The sequence below is a fragment of the Strix aluco genome, chromosome 6, assembly GCF_031877795.1.
Source record: "Strix aluco isolate bStrAlu1 chromosome 6, bStrAlu1.hap1, whole genome shotgun sequence".
Classification (NCBI taxonomy): domain Eukaryota; kingdom Metazoa; phylum Chordata; class Aves; order Strigiformes; family Strigidae; genus Strix; species Strix aluco.
Window position 1 is genome coordinate 36214022 of NC_133936.1, and position 22330 is coordinate 36236351.

At 36.7% G+C, this 22330-nt stretch overlaps 1 protein-coding gene across 5 annotated transcripts in view; it reads right to left on the reverse strand.

Annotated features, from left to right (window-relative positions):
* Positions 1–22330, reverse strand: part of GULP1 (GULP PTB domain containing engulfment adaptor 1) — a 165259-nt gene that overhangs the window by 82790 nt on the left and 60139 nt on the right. For 3 of the 5 annotated variants that reach the window (XM_074829643.1, XM_074829639.1, XM_074829642.1), the window contains exons 2-3: positions 21799–21912; positions 510–615 (exon numbers count right to left, since the gene is read on the reverse strand). In XM_074829643.1, the coding sequence (XP_074685744.1) occupies positions 510–537 (28 nt within the window). In that variant the 5' untranslated portion in view covers positions 538–615; positions 21799–21912. Of the gene's footprint in view, positions 1–509; positions 616–21798; positions 21913–22330 lie in introns of those variants that run through there. The other 2 variants (XM_074829640.1, XM_074829641.1) reach the window with 2 other exon arrangements.

The following is a 22330-nucleotide window of genomic DNA, read 5'->3' on the forward strand; positions in this document are numbered from 1 at the left end:
ATACCATTGCAGATTGCTACAAATTCAGAATAGCTTCTTGAAGCTAAGAGATAATTCTGCTGCATGAGATATTTCAAGTATATTAAACATGGTTTTCTAAAATAGCTTCTCCAAGAATAAGAACCCAATGAATATATACAATAAATACAGAAGTCACTAACTCTTTAGAAGTTCTAAAACCCTCCAGCATATCCTTTGGTGTGTGCAGGAAGAAAAAAAAAAAAAGTGTGTGCATTTCATATATATATATGTATTTTGTATTTATACACACACACACCCCCCAAATAAAGAAAATACTATGAAATTCAACATAAGCCTTACAGTCCAGAAAGCTCTGTAACTACCTATCGAGAATGCTTTGCTTTGTACATCTTATACAAGGCTGCCCATTTCTACCTAGTTAATGAGGTGCAATTATTCATAAGTACTTCCTTGTATAATTCTTGATATTCTAAAGAATTTATACAAGATATTTATGTCCCCCATGGAACATAAGCTACATCACTTACCTTTCTTCCTGCTAAAAGCACGATTCATGTTGGGGAAAAAAAAAAAAATTATCCAATCTATCCAGTCAACGATGCTTCTGGGTTTGGTTTTTTCCCCCACTTTAACCTGCAGAACAATACACATAAGAAAATAGAAAAGTCCATTATTATATTTGAAGTTAGCTCATTATCTTGATATTAAAGACAATGCAAATGATTTCAAGAATTCTTAAATAATTCAGAGAAATACAAGGGATATGTGCTTTGCTGAGGAAGAAACTGCAGAACTGAGAAGACTGATGTTTGGATGCCCAGTGGTACTTAATACAGAAAGATATTTGAAAGCGTTCTGTGAAGCTCTTCTCACTGAGATTTCAGAGACCCAGAGCATATCGTATTATACATATACATGAAGACAAATACTACATATAAATAGCTTGGAAAGAAAACTTTAAAATGAATGTTTACTAGAAGACTCCACAAAAACATTCAGTTCACATTTGCGCTGCCCTGTTTTGTGTCATTTAGGCTGTCAGATTATTTCAAGATATGCTTTCATCTTCACATGGGCTTCACATGGAGGGGAGGCAGGTAGATGGGATGCAACCCAGACGGACACAGAATAAAAAAAATCACAATATAAAGACTCCTCTTCATCCAGGGATTCAATACTGAAAAAATTGCCTTCTATCAGTGCAACTACCTCCGTGCTCTGATTACATCAGACTGTACAGTAATTTCTGTATTTTCTTCACTTAAAAACACTGATACACTCTTAAATTATTGCCTTTATTTTTGATTCACGGTATTATTTGAGAACTTAATTCTTTACCAACATTTTTCAGGGAAAAAAATATAAAATCTAACACATCCAACGCTGTTCAAAACCATCCCATTTTGTAGTAGAGATTTTCTCTTTTCAACCACATGTAAAGATATTCCCACCACTCCCTTCCATTCTGTTCAGATCTTCCAGCCAAAAGCGGCACCAGTGCCCTTTTGCTTTATCTGTTTTCAAAGCAGTCCAGTTAAAGTGGAAAAAAAAAAGGGGAACAAATTTTTAAAAAAGGAAATCAAAGCACTTGGTATCAGATTATCTTTGAAATCAGTTAGAATTTTTCCTTTGGTTTGAATAAAAACAGAAGTTAAGCCAGTATTTCAAATGTCAGCATCAAGATGACTGACAAATTAATTTAAGATACTTTATGCAGCTCATGAACACGTTTTTGTGGTGCTTGCCCCTCTTTTTAAAATAATTAAGTTCAATATCAATTAAAGCAATTATATACCAATTTCCATGTAAATAGTTGATTTTTTCAGATTAGAACATGTGGGCAATTACAGCTAAAAAACACCTCCATTTTATTGTCAAATAGTCACTGATGTGGTAGGACTACTTTTCCATACAATCCTGTGAGAATGAAGGAATAATTCCTGCTTGCTTAAACCAGTGTAGTACCCTAGATAGGCAACCAACCAACATTTGCTCTTTAAAGTACGTGTACCGGATCATTTTTGTTTTACAGATTTTACTGAGTGTTTAAGAAGGGAGGATGCGATGAAGTAAGCAAAAGCAGTGGATATACCTTCCCACTAGTTACTTTGACACAAAGTCAAGAAACAATGCATTTGGTACACTACACAGTGGTTCTTGCAGCAAAACTGCAGAAGCCTTACACACACCCACAGCCATTCCCGCTGGCCGCCTTCCCTACCGTCCAGACTACACAGAAAGCTGTGGATACACCGAGATCAGTGAAACCAGGACACAGCCATGAGGGCTCTGAAGCTCTAGGAATGATTTCAGCAGCATCCCCAGAACAGGCAGTGGTGTTACTGGGGTAACTGGTGTTCCAGTAAGTAAGAGCTCTCCCGTGAGGGAGTTTCACCAAAAGCTGCCAACACCTCTTCGTGCAGGGAAGGCAGAGTAGGACTTTCAACAGTGTAATGATGACAATCAATCCAGTTTAAATGAAGTAACAAGCAGTGAAGAACATCAGAATTTCAGCTTTTCAAAGAACTGACAAGTGTGTATAGCTTAGAGGTTTACTTTCACAGGGAACACACGCAGCCTACTATATATGCTTAAGGATATATAAGCAATGGCAGAACTTTGTTCAGGATGTTCTCCCTAGTCAGTGAAGAAAACAGCTTTGAGTAAAAAGAGAGTTATGATTTCCCTCTCATATACTTCTGGCAGTTGTATTGCACAGCACTAGACCAATCACTTGAGTTGTCCTCCACAACGGGATCATAGCATGTCCTTTTTCGGTACCCTTTTTTAAAATTGTGTATTCCTGTCCTCATCCAAGAGATTACTAAGTAACATATTTGAGATGGCTTACTGAGTAGAGGATATCCTAAATAGAGACTATGCACGCACATCGTGAGGCTGTTGGCTAGCCACATTTCCAGAGATCACCACTGAAGTATTTTGTTTAAAGCACAGTGTAACTATGTATGTGTTTTTTCCTCCTGGATAAGGATACATTACCATTAAAGTAATCTACACTAATAAAAGCCAAAATGTATTGATTACTTACCTAAAAATGGACAGTATTTGACAAAAGTGTGTTCATAATTTCAAAACATCAATAGAACAAAATACAGAAATGGCCTAGGCAACAACTAGTATTAAAACACTTAACCAGTGTACTTCCACTTATCACAGAAAATGTTATTAAACAGGGAAAGAAACACAATTAGCTACATGCAACTGCTTTTTAAATTTCCTCAAACTAATATGAACAACTTCATCAACCCCTCAGATGCAGAAAAAGCAGATGGTTAAATGCCCCATAAAATTTTGCTATTTGAAAAAACCAACCCAAATACCACAAGGCCAATTTCAAATTCCTCGGTTGGGTTTGGGGCAAGAGGGTGATATCTGACTGTCGTAAGCAGCAAAGTTATGGTTAGACATATCTGTGATATATTTGCTCACAATTTTCCAACAGACAAACAAACAAAACTATTAGGAGCAAGCAAGCTGTTCTGTGATCATGGATGCTAGACAGGTTTTCTGGTAGAATATGGGTTTGTTTCTGACAATGCTCAACACACAAAGCTGCTGGAAGAAACAGAGTTGCAAAACAGTCTGTTAAAAGCTTGTAATGAAGTCAAAAGGAAGGTAAGTCAGAAAATCCCGTTATGGTGCAGGGGGTCCTGTGCAGAAGGGGGGAGTCCTTCCTATGAAACCACTTGTTTAGAAAGGGTAAAGCAGTTTTAACAGTCAGACGCATTAGGGAATAGAAATGTGGACCAAACCATTTCATTATTCATCACTTAGGAAGACACACCTATGTAAAGAATGTTTCTCCACCTTAGTCTTAGGAATTTTCTTCAGCTTTGTCCAGAAACCAAACCCTACCAGGAAATACAAACCTGCATGTGATTTAACAAAATGGTTAATTGACAAAATATGAAAAGTTCTGACAGGTATAAACTAGGGAAATTTGGGGTTATATCAGGTTATTTCTTTTGAGGCAGAGAGAAAAGAGAGACAGAAAGAAAAGTCAAGGACGAGGCTTAGAAAATAATTTTATTAAACTAATAATAAAAATATAAATAACAGCCAGACATGCTGGGCAAGGGGGACACACGCCACTGTCAGTCTGAACAGCAACATGGGCATGTGGCATGGGAAGTTGAGTATTTAAGTGCCATATCAAGCTTTAAACAGTAACAGGGAAAAGCAAACACCATCTCCTTGTCCCTCTGTCTTCACTGCCATTAACACCTTACATTTCATGGTGAGGTGCTTCTTACAGTGAGGAGGAAACCGCAAAATAGGGGCTGCAAGGAAACTAGTGGATTTGGTGACTGGTGTTTGCAGGCATTCGGACTGGTGACCTCAAGGGAAGTAAGATTTGAAAATGAAGTCACCACCTTCGTAATTACTTTTTAACACTAACGATCATGTTGGTGGCTGCCTTCTATGCTTTATGCAGCAAAGGAAGCTGAACAAAGGAAGCAGAGTGGCAGTCTTCCAGCTTCCAGCACAAGCAACTGCAGTCCTTCCCGGCTGCTGAAACAACACCAAAGCTTCCACACAGACATCTTTAAATGCCTGCGGGCTCCTTCAGAAATGCTGTGTTTTGAAATGCTTTCTAAATTTAGAGATGTCTCAGACAAGTCAAGAGAAGGGGTACTTAGGAAGGGGATGAAACCAACCACCAGTGTAACCGATCTCATTTCTCTATTATTTCCTCTTAAAAATTAGGTATTCCTCAGGATTTATTTGGGGTTACACACACACACACACCCCCCCCCGCCCCGGGCCAGTCCCTTCGAATGGCATGGGCTATAACAATTACCTGGGCTGAATCATTTTTTTTTGTGTACCTCTTTTTCATTCCACAAATTCTTCTTCCAACAAAACGTCTATAAAGCCCTCAACTTGCAACCATCCATACCCTTTAACATTTTTTTTTAAAGTCCAATCTGTCCCTTCCCTGTCTAACACACACGTACAGAGTTTCCATACAATGCCAAATTCAGCTTGAGAAGACCTGAAGATTCACTCTTTCCCCTCTCAGACCCCACCCTTTCAACCATACTGGATAACATTTCTTCAAGAATGAAGCACAAAATGTCTTAAACCCTGTTTTCTAAAGGGCCGCACACAGGAATGTGTGATTCATTGACTTGTAATGAAACTTAGGCTTATAAAGTTACTTCTGAAGGTAAAATGAGAAACTTCAGATTATGGCAACAGCTTTAAAATTCTTTTTCTGAGTTAGGCCAAAACACCATGACTATCACATGCACTGGTTTTTTTTTCCCCTTCTCTCAAACAGTATAAACCTAATACTATTGTGACAAGTGTTTTTTTCCTCCCACAGCAAGAAGTCTTTCAGACCACAGGTAAAGCATTTCTCATACAGTAAATATGCCAAAGCTAGAGGAGTATTCACAGAAACTCCCAAGGACAAGCAGACTGCAGTGTTTTGCTATAAATATCAACATCAAACAGAGGCCAGGAACCACAAAATCTATATGAAACTCATGCATTTCATACCAGTTTCCAAAAAGTTCAGGTAAGTGGCTTTTCACTCTCCCATTTCCTAAAAATAACTTGCTCCTTTCAACAGGAAAAAAACAAAAATACAGATGACTAAGAGGTGACATGGGGTTATCATTGAGACATCTGACAGCAAAAACAACTCCTTAGTTAAGGTTACCACTAACTTGTGTTTCACAGCAAGAAGAAATATCAACATCAAGAAATAGAACAAGATTAAATTTCACTACTGAAGTAGAACTCTGAAGAAAATGTTTTAAAACTGCTGTAAGCACCAATAAATCCTCAGACAAGTTGCTAGTGACACAATCTTAAGAAAAAACAGAGAAATACATAAATCACTTGTTTCACAAAAACAGTTCTCTAGCTCTGGCTTTTAAAGCATTAAGAAAGATATTTAATTTTAAAAATATTGCATTTTCCAGCATGTTTATTTGTAAACAATTATTTTGTATTATGCTTGTCAATGATTATGCTGACATGTATTAGTGGATTACACTATTCACAGAATAAACTGAAGTTTATACTGTACCAACAAAAGGGGTAATTTTAAAAACAGGAATATTCCCTTCTTCTCAAACTTGTTATATTTTCCAAGAAAAATCAATACTCTTATTTTTTCACTACGATAGAATAACCATAACAGGATACAAGAGCAGCTTCCTTTTTCCTCAAATCCACAAGCGCCAGTGTCTAGTGAAACGTGGTGAAGGATTTCAGTCGTGTCAGCCTAATTTTTACTTTGCTGTACAAGAACTTACAGATGTTGGATGCTTAGAGCCAGCAGAAAGGCTTTATACACATTCTCTCTCAAAGAACTCAGGCTCTTTCATCTGCTTCCAAAAGACAGACAGATGGCAAACATCTTGCTCACTTGTAGACAACAGGGTCTGTATTTGACATCCCATTAGCCATTTAATCATCTATATGGAATCTGAACAAGATTTTTGCCTGTCCCACTACTTTCAGATGGATGATGGACAGCCTAGGGAGCTTTGTTAGTGTTTGGTTTTTAACAGCAATGGAGTAAGATTCAGTGATGGGACCTACCATGAACAGATGAACAGAGAACAGCTCTTAAAAATGAAATGGTTCTGGTAGAAAGGATACTGGACTCTTGAGCTTTTTGACTTGCAGCATGAATAATTCTCTGAAATTTTACACACAGTCCCTGCTCGGGTGGATATATACAGTTAAAAGGAAATATGTGTCCTGACACTGAATATGGTTACTTTTATGTCAGCATCTCCTTTTCTGGAAGAGCTGATTGTTCCATACACAGTCTAGAGAAGCTATTTATTTAATCACTGGCAGATTATTTTCAAACACTCCACTGAATGGGGAAGTATTTGAAAGACTCATTATGTATTCTAAAGGTAATCTACAAATAAAGCACAACAATTTTAGAAATAACTTAGTTAAGTTCCACTTACATGCAAAAGCTCATCATATTTAGCAGATCCATCGTAGAGGTACAACACTTTAACAAAATGTGCCATTTTACTACTCTACCAAAGTATATTTGGCCAAATAAACTTGGGAAGTGCATTAGACATACCATTGGGCACACATGCTCACAGGTCCCATTAAGAGCACTCTACGTGCTTCCCTCAACGTGTGCTAAATTTAATTGAAGTTCAAAAGCTGGTTACTGATGTTCAGAACATGATTAAGAGGAAGTGAAAAACCCACATTTGTTTAGATGAAGAAAACAGAAAATTTCTGGGTAGGTACCAGAGAACAACCAGCAAGAGAAGGATGAGGAGAAATGTGCCTAGATGTTTTCTCTGCTGCACTCCCCTCTCCAGGACCTCAGCAAGCTTGCTCCAACTTATTATAAATGCAAAATGAAAGAAATAATCACCCTTTCCCCAAGAGCTCTGAACTATGACACTACAAATGGTTTTGTAACTCTTTGAAGTTACAGTTTGGGGTTTTTTTATTTGCAAAAGCTTTTTTGTTTTGGTTTGTTTTGGGTTTGTTGGTTGGGTTTTTTTTAGTGTACACAATCAATACAAAATTAACAGAGATCGTCCTCTTATGGAAATGAAAAGTGCATGTTAAGAAGTTATAATCATGGCAAAGGCTGGCCGGGGGGAGGGGGGTGGTGTGTTACATCATTATTTAAACCTATTTATCTGCAGGACTTCAAGTCCATACTTTTATTTCTTTTTTTAATTTACTTTTAATTCATTTGGTGACCCTTGTTCAACAACTCGTCCTCAAAGAAGAACAAGAACCCCATATAAACTCAAGGCGTACCAACTGTTATGCAGAGTGTAGATATACTTGCTTTCTTATCTTTTACAGTTCAATTCCTATGATCATTTCCCTCCTGGTGCTAAAAGTCACAAGTTGAAAAAAAATCACTGCCATACAAATTTCTAGCAACCGATTTTCTAACAATCGATTTATTAACATATTACATACTTCTGAAACAATGACATACAAAAGTCTAATTCATTTAACGGAAGTTTAAAAAGTGTCATTTTCTTCACAAAAATTTTTAAAATCCATGATACTGAACACAATCCCTTACTATTAAAATCAGTAGATTTCTCATTAATATTAGGAATCTTAGCTTTAGTTGGTTAGCCTTAAGGACAGCATTAAGTTGTATTTATACAGATGAAACGGGACAGTTTTCAAAATTTAGAAAACTTGGCAATATCCATTTTGTCACTACCACTAAATCAATCTCAGATTATGTTGAAAACTAGGCTATACTGTTTTTTAGGCTTTATCACATTATATTCCTATAGCTTGTCTTCTTCAGTCCTTCTGAATACATTCTGACTCATCCCAACACTTCGACAAGGACATGGTATGAAGTTAAAAGCACAGATATGAACCTGACAAAATGGTATTTATGACAAATTAATCTCCTCATCTCTCTCTTGTAGATCAAGTACGTGTTCAAATAGTTCATTATAATGTGTACTAAGGAGAAGCATTCAGGTTTTGCACACTATTACAGTTATTATTAATCTTATTTCAAAATTTTGGTAAGTGACCCATCCTACAGTTGTTTGGTGGAAATTACTGAGATACAGACTGCTACATAATAGAACTTCTAAGTTAGCAAGACAAATTTCTTCAGTTTTCTTGGATATGAGTGTACTGTATCTTTTAATACAGTTGGGACTAAGGAGAATGTGTAAGTTTTCTAAAGCATGATAGATCAACAAGTTTAGACTCAAACATTCATCGTTATCACACATAGAATAGTACTGGCTACTTGGGACTGGGAAGATGTGATTCCAGTCCCTGCTGCAGTTAACTTCCATGTGGTTGAAATATGCTGCAAGTCTAACATCATGTTCACAATTTGTTCACCTCTCCATGGAAAAATCCTCAGTGAGGCATCTCCAACATTTGGGCACAAAAGAGTATCTTCTGTCCTTTACAAGCATAGGGTACTTTGTCAATGATGCATAGCAGCTCACTCCCCAGGTAGGCACCATTCTGTTGCTGAACCCTCAAAACCAGAGGAGAGAAATAAATACAAGTAATCCTCCTAACTATACGAAGAAAATTCAGACAATTGCTAACAGCAGATTCGGTGACTGATCCCGTAACTGAAGTACTGGATGTAAAAGGAGAGGGATGTGAGAAGTAGGTACCAACACCTGCCATCTTTTCAATTAAAGTAGTTTTTAGGCTTTTCTCTTGGAAACTGAGAGGGGGGAGAGAAAGAAGAAAAAAACCCCAAACTTCAGAAGAACAGTGCTTAAAAACTAGAAATGGACCCTTGCCTGAAAGTTTCCTGCTGAATGGTGTAAATGCCTACGTGAGGCACTTGTTTTCCCCTTCTTTCTATGCAGATCTGAGCTACCAACTCTGTTCTATGGCTTTGGGTACACTGACTAGATTCGTAAACACTGAAGCAAAAACCTGACAGTGTCACAGCACTTCAGTCCTTTCAGAAATTTAAGCTTTGCTACCAAGGTTTCAAGCACTCTGTATATGGATTCACAGGGTATCAAATATGACTCCATTTAGACCAGATTTTCAAATGTATTTGTGCAGGTGACAACTGCATGTTAACTGCACTTGACCTATATTCACACACCTTTAACATCTGTCCCTACCAGTCAGCACCAATATCCAGACTTCCTTGGAAAGCACACCTTGCAGGGGCTAACAGCTGTCCTCCTATCTGAAGAGTAAAACTCCATCAGCATGCATATACTCTTTCATGAGATCCTTGCAACACATGGCCATAGAGACTCTTCTCCCAGTCAGCTATCACCACACACTCTATTTCAAGAGAAGAAACTGCAGGAAAACCACAGAACATAAAATGACTCTCTACTGCACTCATGCACTTGAGAAAACACTGCTTTCAAAAACCAAACCTAGGAGTCAGCTGGTGAAACAGAATCAGAACCATCAGCATAAAACTGTACCCTATATGCAACCGTTACACCAAACTACATGCTAGTCTCTCCTCTTCTCCTTCCGCTAACAACATACACTGATGTTGCCAATTTTATGAATCACACATAACTATGCAGATTACTTAAATTACTTCCAGGACAATCACATACAAATAATACTGGTAGTGGCTAATGAAAATTAAATTACTCGATGTTTTGGATTCATATACAAGCACAATTTCACAAACACTCCTTGAATGTGCTTTTCCAAAACACTTTATTGTTGCTATACAATGAAAGAATCAACCATACAAGAGACAGATGAGCATCTCTACTGATATTTAAGTATTTCACAGAAGTTCAACAGCTAGGAATACTGAAAAAGAACAAGCTTGTGTTGAATTACTATCTTTAACAGTCTTGCTCCTACTGCAGTTTTAAATTTGTGTAAAAAAAATGAGCACAAAGGTAATAATTGAGAAATACAGCAACATATGAGAATTTCTGTAATAGGGAATAGTCATTATGTCCCAGTGCTATAAAAATCCTGCTCAAACACACCACATCTTTAGCTACAGTTTTCTGTGCTTTTCCAAAACCCATTCTGTTGTAATGGAAAACTTATGCAAGACGACTCAAGCAAAGCTCATTCTTTGCAAATTGGTTGAATATATATGCACATGCATAGATGTGCACTCTCAACTGGTTCACTGATACCATGCAGACAAAAAGGACTGTTACTGAATTCTTACAAACATCTTTGACTCTGCCATTATAAACAAAATTTTAAGTAGCTGTTGCAGAACAGCAGCATCTACGTCACTTGACAAGAACTGTACTTCTCAAAGAAGGAAATCAGTATCTCACCAATACTGATGTAAACCACATCAGTACATAAAATTTTCTACATATAAAGAAAAAAATACGAAGAAAAATAGTTCTGGTATGGTTGGTGGGGACAAAGATGAAAATCAAAATCACTAATTAGAAGTTGCCTTGAAAACTGAAAGCATAAAGCAGTATGTGAAATTACTTACACGCCTTGATAAGCTGGAAAGGGACTGAAAAGAAAATATTGTTGCAAGCTGGGAGTAATGGAGACATTAAGCAGTATTTGTGTATAGAAGGTTCCCCATGACTCTGCCAAACCTCTATGCTCCTTTTTCTTCACTGTGTTTATGAATGTGAGCATGCAAGCTCTAATTTGTTTCTCGAACTACTTATATTTAAATCTTTTGGGAATTCCACTGCACAAATGATTGCACAAAATTAATCTCACCTTTCTATTTCATCCAAGAATATGTGTCTCTGCTAACTGGATTTTCCAAAGTATACCCTGCTGGTCACAGCTCAGTGACATTTTTCAAAACAGGTTTAGCTTTGTGTGTTTAACCTTTCAGAAATTATCCTTTATTATAACCAGACTCTGACTTCTTAAAGAAAGCACAAGAACTATTAATACCACCAATGTTTTTAAACTCCATTAAAATCAGAAGCAAGAAGATTAGAGCATAATTACTATAGGAGCCAAACTAAAATATTCTTCTCACTTTGTGGCTCCTTCAAAATGAAAATACTGCCGAAGCTGCTAGTATAATAATTCTTTTCAAGCAGTAAAACCTCAACATGCTGCCCCTGAAACCCAAATAGCTTTGACCCTCAGACTGGAGTCTACACCGGTTAGTAGGTATTAACTTTTCAAATGTCATTAGAATCGAGCCAGTACTTGCAGTCTTTTAATTTACACTATATATACACGACCAAACACCAGCACTTAACAAAGCAGCCAAAAGGAAAAATGTGATTTGAAAGCAACCTTAAGTTAAAACAAATTAACCAACCCCTGAATTTCCTTCAAATTCTCTGGAGTTTCATACATCCCCCATGCCCTCTTCCCCAGGGGAAGAAACATAAAGGAGTCAGAACTAATAAGCCAAATTATTCTTTTTTTTTTTTTTTCCAAACTAATGCTGGAGATAAAATTGGTATAACAAAGGAAGGTAGTTGCTTATTAATACTGTGGAAGCTGCTTCCTCTCCCATAATGCACTTAGCATTTATGAAATCCTTCAACAAAGGATGTAGAAGCATTCACTGACGTTAGGTAAAGTTTATAAGTACTCCTATGAGATTATTATCATTCTGTCTTGTAGATGAATAAATCAAGACAGAGACACAATACATGGCCTCCCAATGTCACTGGAAGAACTGACAGACGCAGTAAAACTTCCAAACTTCACATTCCTGTTTAAGGATTTCTCTCAACTGAAAATATTTTCTAGCAGTTGTTCAAGACATTAAAATGGAGATATTTTCTTGACAAATTCTTTACAGAAAGCTTAGAGTTCTTCTTTGATTTATAGTTAGCATAACTTTACTACAGAACCAGAATATAACTTTTCAAACAGAAGATCTCACTACTATTTCAGTAACTGAAAGCTAAATGGAGGTTTCAAAGTAGAAAGGGAGAAAAGTGGAACTACAAACAGGACAGTACCAACTTCCACTAATTTTATGGACCCATTCCTCATGTTATGACCAATAACACAGCTAGGATCAACAAAAGGGGATGGATGACACCCCTACCTGTTCCTCCTCTGCCCATGGTAATACTGTGAATCACTGAATTTGTACATATTCGAGGCATTCACCATGGATTCCAGTGAAGCTTGACAGTAAGCTCACTCTCCTCACTCTGCTTTTGGGATCCTCACAGCAGTAGGTATTCTGTCTTTCAAATGGTCCTAGCTGGCCATCCGAGCTTAATGAATCCTTTTGATATTGACAGCATCTCATATTCCTTGCTGTTGCTCTATGAACATAGGATAGTTCACTTGAGCAAGTTCTTTGCCAAATCATGTGCTTACTTTTCATTTAAGAAATTAAAGAAATTTATATCCAAGGAGTTTCTCCTCCAATGACCTGGAATAAAAGGGGGAGCAATTCACCACCATACCTTGAATTCTGCTCAATTATCTGATTTTGGAAATAATCATACATTTACCATGCAATTTTATTCAGCGATTTGTTGCTTTGGGTTAATTGTGGTTTTGTTACTATTTCATGGCACTAAGGGGATATCTTGTCTTCAAATACTTTGCAACTGTATTATTTAAAATGTTAGCAGTCTTCAGATTTTGCAGGACTAGTCTAATTGAGTGGTACAAATATAGGTCTGCACTGTTGCAGAGCTTCCTGTCAAAAGGATGTTATTTACATTTCAGTTTTCTTTTCCCCTTTTTTGGTTAAAGCAAGAGGGAGAAAATGCACACACAAAACCCAGTAAAACTTTCCTGTGCATCCTCCCTAGGTGGCTTTGCATGAGACACACATTTGTGCCCTGAATTGTCATCCACATATCACCTTCAACTCTATCCTACAACTCACATTAAATAGAGTTAGGTTTTTTCGGTTTGTTTTTTGTTTTTTCAGTTTTGGGTTGTTTTGGTTTTGGTTTTTTACACACCTGCATTCTGGCACTTTTTCCAAGTTCTCCAGCACTGAAGAGATTCATTCACGTGAAACCAAACCTTTGCTTAGCTCTGGGTGATGAACCACCTCACTTGTAACATTTACTTCTATTGATTTGCCTGATTTGTAAATACTCCATTACAATATGTTGATCAAAATGATATAAATTGATGTTTTGCTGCATTAGAAGATCAGCATTTTTCATTCCAAAGTCAAAATTATTTTTTTTTTTACCCATACAAAGAATCATTCTTTGATACCTCTTTTTACTTATCCGTATTGTACCAGTTTGAAATTGGTACTTTTTCCGCACTCAGTCAGTACCAAATTGTATAGAACTTCATCAGTGATAAATGGAATGCTAGCAGACACTGCTTTTTCCCCCCTGTTGAAAAAGTTAATTTTGAGAACTATCTTTATTCAGTAGGCTGCTAGCCATCAGAGATCTGTAAATCTTCCTCTTCAGCAAGTTAGTATGCTGCATTTCTGCTGTTGAAAAGATACCTACCCAGTGGCATCAAAATTTGAGCACAAAATATCATTGTAAAGGCCAAGAACATAGTTCAAATTCTCTGTGATATCCACCACTAAACTCTACGCTAGATTTTAGTGCAGTCCAAGCTGTATAACAATACAATCTTGTGATATTTCCAAGTACAAAGTCAGTTTTATCATGTTATCAATTGGGGCTAATTTTAGAGCAGCAAGGTCTACAACTCTTCAAATGAAAGAATTAAAGAAAAATAAACTTGCCTTCAAATTTGTAACAAATTGCCACTTTCACTCAAAGTTAAAATACTGTGCTTTATCTTGCACTTGTCATGAAGCCTTATCTGTGCAATTAACACAGCTTATCTGATTAACAGAAATTCACTAAACTTCAGTAAATCATTTCTCTAAGCTTAGTGGCAATTGAGTTACTAGGAAATCACCTGGCTTAATTATGTTGTTCTTAAATACCCATGTAGCTGTCACTATCATAGTATTTGACACTTTTTTTAATCACACAATAAGGGCTTGCAACTTCATAGGTCAGAGCTGCATTCTATAGATGGAAGAGCAGAAACATAGAGGCTGATGTTCAGGACAACATACTTCTCTCACCACTGAGCAGTAAAGGACAGAACCCACTGGAGAGACCATATTTAAAAGCATATAGAAAAAACACACAGAATCAGGTGGTGGGAACCAAACACCTGGAAACATGCCCTGTGTTTTGAGAGAACACCCACAAAGTAAAACAATCAGAGGTGTATAATAATATTCAGATGCAAGTTTTAATTTTGAACAACTCAGTGGAGGGGGGAATAAACCAAGAGTCTTGAGACTGGCAGTTTTAGATGAACACTGTTGTTCAGGAATCTGTTGAAACATTGTGTGAATGACAATTCACAAAATATACAGTGCCTTAGTGATAAAAAAATTGCAAAGCACTGAGCCATGTCATTTATTCAAAGGTAAGAGAGTACTCTTCATAGATCATCATAACACAGCACCCACCCCTTAGGGCTGTCACCTCAGCCCCAGGCTGCTGCCAAAGGCAGAAGGGCAGTCAAGCATATATGCTTTTTAAGAGTCTTACATATTAATGTCCCAGTATGGCAGAGTAAATACATGATAATGGTCATGCCTGAGAGTTACTTTCAGGGCCATAAGTCTGCAAAAAGGATTAAATTCATCCAGGAAAATGAAACATTCTTGAAGAGGAAAGAATGAAGGCAGCATGTAGAAGAGGACCTGTGAGAGAATCCCTACTTAACACCACACAACCACGAACCCCAGATCAGCATTAAAAAATTAATTTAAAATATGGTAAATTAATCTTCATGTTTCTGATTTTTTGAAGTTTCTTTAAAAATGCTTTCATTTTAGGTGCTATGAACTTCACAGGACTTCAAATTTATTTTTTTTTAAATGCCCTGGTGTTAAAAATAGTAATACAGAGGGCCTTTATTTTCTGTTATTCTTGCATCACTAAAACATGACCTATTTGGCTCTCCAGGTCTGTTGTTTTGGTTTTTTTTTTTTAAATAACCAAAATCTAAATGTTCCTGTCAAAGTAGATTCTGGTTTAAATCTAGCAAGATTCAATTACATTTATTCAGAAATCTTCTTTGTTTGGATTTTGTTCTCTCCCTCTCAAATTCCAGTCACTTAAAAAATGCAAAAATGAGGTGTTTTAAATAGTATACATGTCTAGTGAGTCAATTAGGCAAGTTTTTATTAACAGCTAGATCATGTATGGAGTTTTTGAGCTGTCAAGGTAGAGACTTATATAAAACCCCTCAAAATGTTATGAACAAGGATATCATTTACAGCCTAGACAATATTTAGGCAAAGCAACAGATCTTCACTTGCATTGTTTTTCAAACATTTGAAAGCCTAGTTGGTCTTTCTATTTCCATTCCAGGAGTAAGTGAAAGTGTCCCAATTACAAAAAAGTTAATAAAATCACGAAATAGGGTTACAGAACTGTGGAAACATCACTTCTAATACACGTAGGACTTTGAATACACTTTAGATAGCTCCAGTCTTCCCACTTCTGTGGTACAACACAGTTCAAGGCAAGGATGAAAAGGAAGAAGCAACTTATTACAAGAAGGAAGTAATCCAAATGGGAGAAGGAGGCGGCGGCACTTTATTACTTTTATATTTATGTTATTATTAACCTTTTAAAATTTAGTTATGGTACCTCTGTCTAAAAAACGCCATAATCAGCCTTGTAACTTAGATTAACATAACAAGTTGGTAAATTTTCCAGTTCTGGAACCGAATTACAGGCAGTGATTTATAAATATAAAACCAAATATATAAACAATGAGAAAATAAAATGAAACTGAATTACAATACAGTATCTTGATTCTTAGCAAGAATATTACATGTTTTCATGCTAAATCCATAACCATTGAGACATGAAATGTGATTCTTTCCCCAACTCAAAAGCATTGAAAAAAATACTATAGTTATCTTTTAACTTCAGGAGAACATAAAAAATACAAACCTCTTCATACTTGTTAGGAATGTTAACTTTAGGGACAGAGTTCTTAAAAATAAAGTAATTGATAAATGAAAATAAGAATTAGCAACAGATTGCATTTGCAAGTTTAGAACAAGGTTTTTTTTAATTTCACATATCATGTAACAGGTGCCAGATTTTAAAAAAAAAAAAGTTACCTAATAAATAAATATCTGCTATGCAAAGCCACTGAGCTGCTTACCACAGATGGATTGACTGGTTTTTGATTTAATGCTTTACCACAACTCAGAAGTATGAAAAGAACAGACTTACATTTAAAAACAGGATTGAGAGTTAGATAAAGGAGGGCTGTGTAACTTCTCTGTCTACATCTCTACTATAAAGAATAAAATATACTATAGAGTTGTCTCACAAAACCGTATGAGTTGACCTCTGACACTTCGATTCATCTGTTTACTCATAGTGAAAGGTATACCTCTTTAAATAGTGATAGCCATTATGTATTACTAGTAAAGCCGGATGTCGTATTTTTTGTAGCTAAGTAAAGAAACGAAGAAAGTTTTGAGGAGGAAATTCAACAGCAGAACATCATGAACCCAACTAAGCATTTAGATAGCGAACAGGCACACTACAGACTCGGGGATTTCTTCCAAACACAGTTCAAGCAATATTTGTGGTTTGGGAGGGCAACTGGGAAGAGTCACAAATGCAAGAACAAAATCTGTTAAATTTTTGTTTGTTTGCTTTTTTTAAACACAGATTACATGTATTCAGGCTGTTGACAGCTTTTTTGGAAACCACTTAAAACACACTTTTCTCCACCTGTCATGCTGGACAGTCACTGGGGTGGGAAACCCATTTCATTCCTTGGGTCATGCATAAAGACAACCAGGCTATTCTGTTAGATTACAGCTAAGTGTAAAGACTGGAGCACTGATGCAGCAGGACATCCAAGAACTTCATCAGCTGCATCGAGCAGGTTCTCTGGCTACTGACACTTCTGAATGACAGCAGATCATGGTACTGATGAATCCCCTTCTTCTATAGGTGAGTCCTCAGTTCTTATGGTTATTTAACTTAACAGGGATAAGGCAGCTAGAATTGCATGTCTCAAACACACCTTAAACTAAAGGGTAATTAGAGTTTGACCTTACACATTATGCCAAAAGGCACTGCAATGCACCCATTTATTTTAATAACACTGCAAAAAGTTTGAAATAAAAATGTTTTAAAATGATATAGCTGGTTGACTTTCAGAGATGCTAAAGCCTAAGGCTGAACTAAAAATAAAAATAATGCAACCTAGAAGCAGGTCAAAAAAAAAGGATAAGTGCCTATAAAGAACAATTTAATTAGAAATGTGACAGAATCTTCACCACCTGCAAACTTTCAAAAGTTTAATGGCCCTCTAAAAAGGAGTGACTCTCTCCCAAATGGCAGGATGCCTGTAATACAGGTGACTGTAAGAAGCTCAAGGTAATACCTTGAAACAGGCCTGGAAGAAATGTTGCATTTTGAATCATCTGGCTGCAGCCTTGGCTGGCTCCTCGCCAGTATCACAGACAATAAAGAGAACTAAGAAAAAGCAGTGATAAAACCAGTCTAGCTGTTTGGAAGGGGAAGCAGAGATCCAGTGGCAGACAGACAGGAGGTACGGTGGCAGCTTGGCAGAAATAGCAAAGGAGAGAAATGGAGCTTTAAATAAGCAGATCATGGTCAACGATACCTAGCTCACAGATCTTTACTGGTACACTGAAACTTTTTCTGTCCCCTAAAAACAGGATCCACTTCTGAATCAATAAAATGCGCACACACACAGAAACAACAAACCAACCCAATCAGGCAAACACCTTGCAATTAAGACTAGATTTCACTGCTTTTCTTGTAGGCTTAAAGATCTATGGGAAGAATTTTCAAAATTCAGACTGTGGACGTAACAACTCCGCCCTCGTATTTGAACATCATCTTAGTATATTTTGCCACACTCAGAACACCATACAAATACACTATATAAATACAAAAATGGTTTTGGTTTAAGGTAAAAACTCTTTTTAATGTATATATTTATTAGCTATACATGGTTAATATTACTTACTAAAACATACATATCCTAACCAGGTCCCATCAATTTAGTTATCACCCTATGAGATAATGTTTTGTACAGTTTTTACTTAATCATATTGAAGTATAGCTACTTAAAAAACAATCTAGACAGTAGCTTCTGTTTCTTTTAGATACTTTGCTAATGCACTTTAACTATTCACCATCTGTGTCACTGAAAACCACTTCACAGAAACATAGCCATTCAAACATATTTAGCTCTGATGTTACTCTATCATTAGTCACAAAATTAGTTTCATATATGATTACACACACTCTTGGAGCTGTTGTGCTCCTCACTGTCTTCTGTCCCCAAACACTCCCATTTATGCTTCCCTTCTGCACTGGCACCAGTGGTTCTGCACAGCCAACTTTGTCAGGGAACCGGGCAGGGGAGGGAAAAAAAACAAAAAAAACCACCAAAACAACACAAACCCATCTGTTGAAGTTTACTTTGTTTCTTACAAAAATGGTTTTAAGTAACTGAACACAGCTCTGCATTAAACTTACAAGAAATGTGAAACATCAGTAAACACAAAAGTCAGAGTTCATTAGCTTGCTCTAACCACATGAAGACATTTTTATTATGCTCATTTATTTGAATAGGCCATTAAAATATAAACCCAAATACAGAGTCTGGGCAAACAAATATTATGGCACCTTTGATGAAACAAAGCTTTCCCAATGAAATGTTATATGGCAATTCTGCGTTAAGTGCAACTGCCTTCTTAATCTTGAGTTTTTAACTTCACATACCTATTGAAAAAAAGAACACAAGGGGCATTACATGTCCCACTGGCCCCTCCTGCAGGTCTCTAAAGAGTACTTAACAGAAACACTAACTTCAGCTATCACATTGTTGGACTTCAAAGTATCTCAAATTACACTTCAGGGTATTAGGCCAACTGCTGTTTAAATTATGTGTAAATTAGCTGAATCATGACCCTCTACTGGAAAAATCTGCCTTACAGATCATGTCCTTAGGGAGTCAAATGCTATAATGACAACTTCCCACTGAGCTAATCAAGAATCAGAAAATTAAGTTAAAATTAACTAAAGCAGAGGCACTGAGAAGAAGATCAATAGTGCTATCCAGCTGAACCAGGTCATGCATGCTAGAACCTCCTACCATTTACTACCGCAGTACATCACTGCTACAGTAAAAATGAATTCTAACCCTCTGCAAAATAACAAAGGGAAGTTGAAACATTTCTTTTAACTTCACTACAGTGAAATTAGAACATGTTCACCATTTTGGAGTTTTTAGATCCTATCACTGGTCAACATCTGATTTTGAAAGTGTCAGTGATTAATTTGGTTCCTAAGATCTCTCTGTGTGTCTATGCATTTTCCATGTAATTTTTGCTGTAACTTTGCAACACTACACTCTCCGTAAGTGATGGACGCTAAAACTACATACACCTTTAAAAGCCCAAGGGTTCAATGTTCTTAAAATAAAGGACTTGGCACATAAAACCAGCTTTGTCTTTAAATTCTAGAATTCCAAATACTACATAAGCCTGCTGCAAATCAGCAAAAGAATTTGTATCTAAGCATCTTAAATAAATCTGTTTTAAGTTTATATCTACAAAATGATTCTGTGTTTTAGACTGGCAATGAGTGCTACCAACAATATTTTTTGCCAGTGGGTCTGGCTTTACCCCACCCTGTGGAAGGAGAGACCCATTAGGTAGTCTTTTTCAAGTGCAGAGATAAAAGGAGAATCCAGTACATAGGAGAGACTTTCAGTTGCTGTTGTCAGAAAGAATCTGTCTCCTCCCATTTGTTCCCAGGCTACAAGATCCTTTTGCAACTGGCAAGCTTTGATTTTTTTTGTTTTTAATTATTTCTCTCCACCTCCCCCCCCACCTTTTTTTTTGTCTCAGTTCCCATATACCCCATCAGAAAGATCTTTCAACAAGGAACTCTCGCTTAAGTAGTGAAAGAGTCTAAGGAAGAAACCTAAGGACTTGTATACCTGTTGTTTTATTTTAGAAAGAAAGTAATGAATGACAGCCTTTCATCCTAACCATCCAGGAAATGAGAACCATAGGACCTGTCTGAAGCAGAATTGGGAAGTAACAGTATGAAGTCATAAACACACACACTGACTTCCTGAAAATCAGGAGTAACTCAAGTCATCCTTGGTCATCGTACAAGATAATGCTGTAGCAATAATTCAAAATCCAAGGAACTTTTACTTGAAACATAGTATGCGCATACCACCTATGCTGGGAGACATCAATATACACACAGGAGATCAGAAGGGAACTGCACACTAGTGATCTGTTTTTGAGAGTAATGAAATCATGCGAGTACTTTGAAGAGGCTGTAATATCATAGCAATAGCCATCTTGATGCCAGATTAAAGATAACCTTTGGGAAAGCCAGCAGCATCAACAGACTGACTCAGCCTAATCTGACTTTAGCTCTACACTTTCTCAGAGGTACTTCTACAGATTTGGGGATTTATAATCAAATGAAGAGGTATTCACTTGCTCTAAAGCACACTGCTGCAACTGGAATAAGCAAGCCAAGAGAAAGTTTTTGTTAACCACTAGGCTGCTAAACAAATACTTTCACTTATCCTCACCTCAGAACAATAAAAATTGTTACATAGTTTTAGCTTGTCTTTCTTTCACTGAGCTAAACATTCCGTTTTCCAGAAGTTCCTAGTTCCCTACCCACACTTAGAAAACATTTAAATTATTTAATGTTTTTGACAAGTATATCACAACCACTTCCATAAACTCTTATCCATAACATTGCAAGTCCCCAAATATTTCCTTTTTTCCAATAATTCAATGGAAACTCACAGCTGCTGCCTTTCCTTTATCCAGACAAGCCTTTCTCTCTAGACTAAAGAGTAGAGAAGCAAAGAGACTGCAGCTTCAGTGGACTGCAGCAGTGTTATCAATCTAAGCACTGAGTTATCACTTCTGGAGAAGGGAGGGGAATAAAAAAAAGGGGGAAGAAAAAAGAGGGGAAAAGCCAATTTGTAATAGTCATGCCAACAAGCATTATTCTCTCACTCATCAAAAGGGTTACTGAAACACAATTACTTAGACTGTGAGAGCTTTGGGTCAACAACTTGGTCCTGCCATATGCCCAGCAGCTGACTTCATGTCAAGTGTACTGTTTAATAGGGCAAATGGACAGAAGCACCTCTCTAACCCCCAAAACCTATAAACTTAGTCTTTTGGCTTTGTTACAAGCACTTTAAATGGAAAACAAACAAACAAAAAAAAAATCTAACTTGAATCATTCACTCCAGTGGACTCTACTCAAACAAAAAAAAATTCCAATATTTGCATAATCATTTTCTGTAACGCAGTTCATAGCAACAATTAAAACAGCTTACCCTTCTGCATTCAAATTTCTTGCCAAGGTACAGCGCAGACACTAATTCTCATGTGGAATAGATCACTCATTTATCAACATTTTTGAGCCTTTGATACTGCTGCTTTACAGTGTACTAGAATAAAAAGAAACAATGACAGATATTAGTTTGAACTAGTGTATTATCAAAGCACAGAAATTATTTTCTCATTTTAAGCAGCAATGCAAACAGCTTAATGGAAATGTATTTCACACATTTTAATAAAATTTGCTGGAAAGGTAAATCAGACTAAAATGCTGGGAGCAACAGAACTGTATTTTCAAATAGAAATTCTGATTCAAATATGTTCCTATAATTTCCTTATGCACAACTGCCCTACACCAAATAGGGCAAAAATAACCATTTAACAGACAGAAAAGTAGCTTAACCATTTATTAATTTAATGCCACTAAATATGAGATGCGCAAGGCATGCAGCATTAGACCAAATTGATTGGTAGTCCCATAATAAAATTTAAAAAAAAAAAAGAATACCACCACACTTCCACAGATGC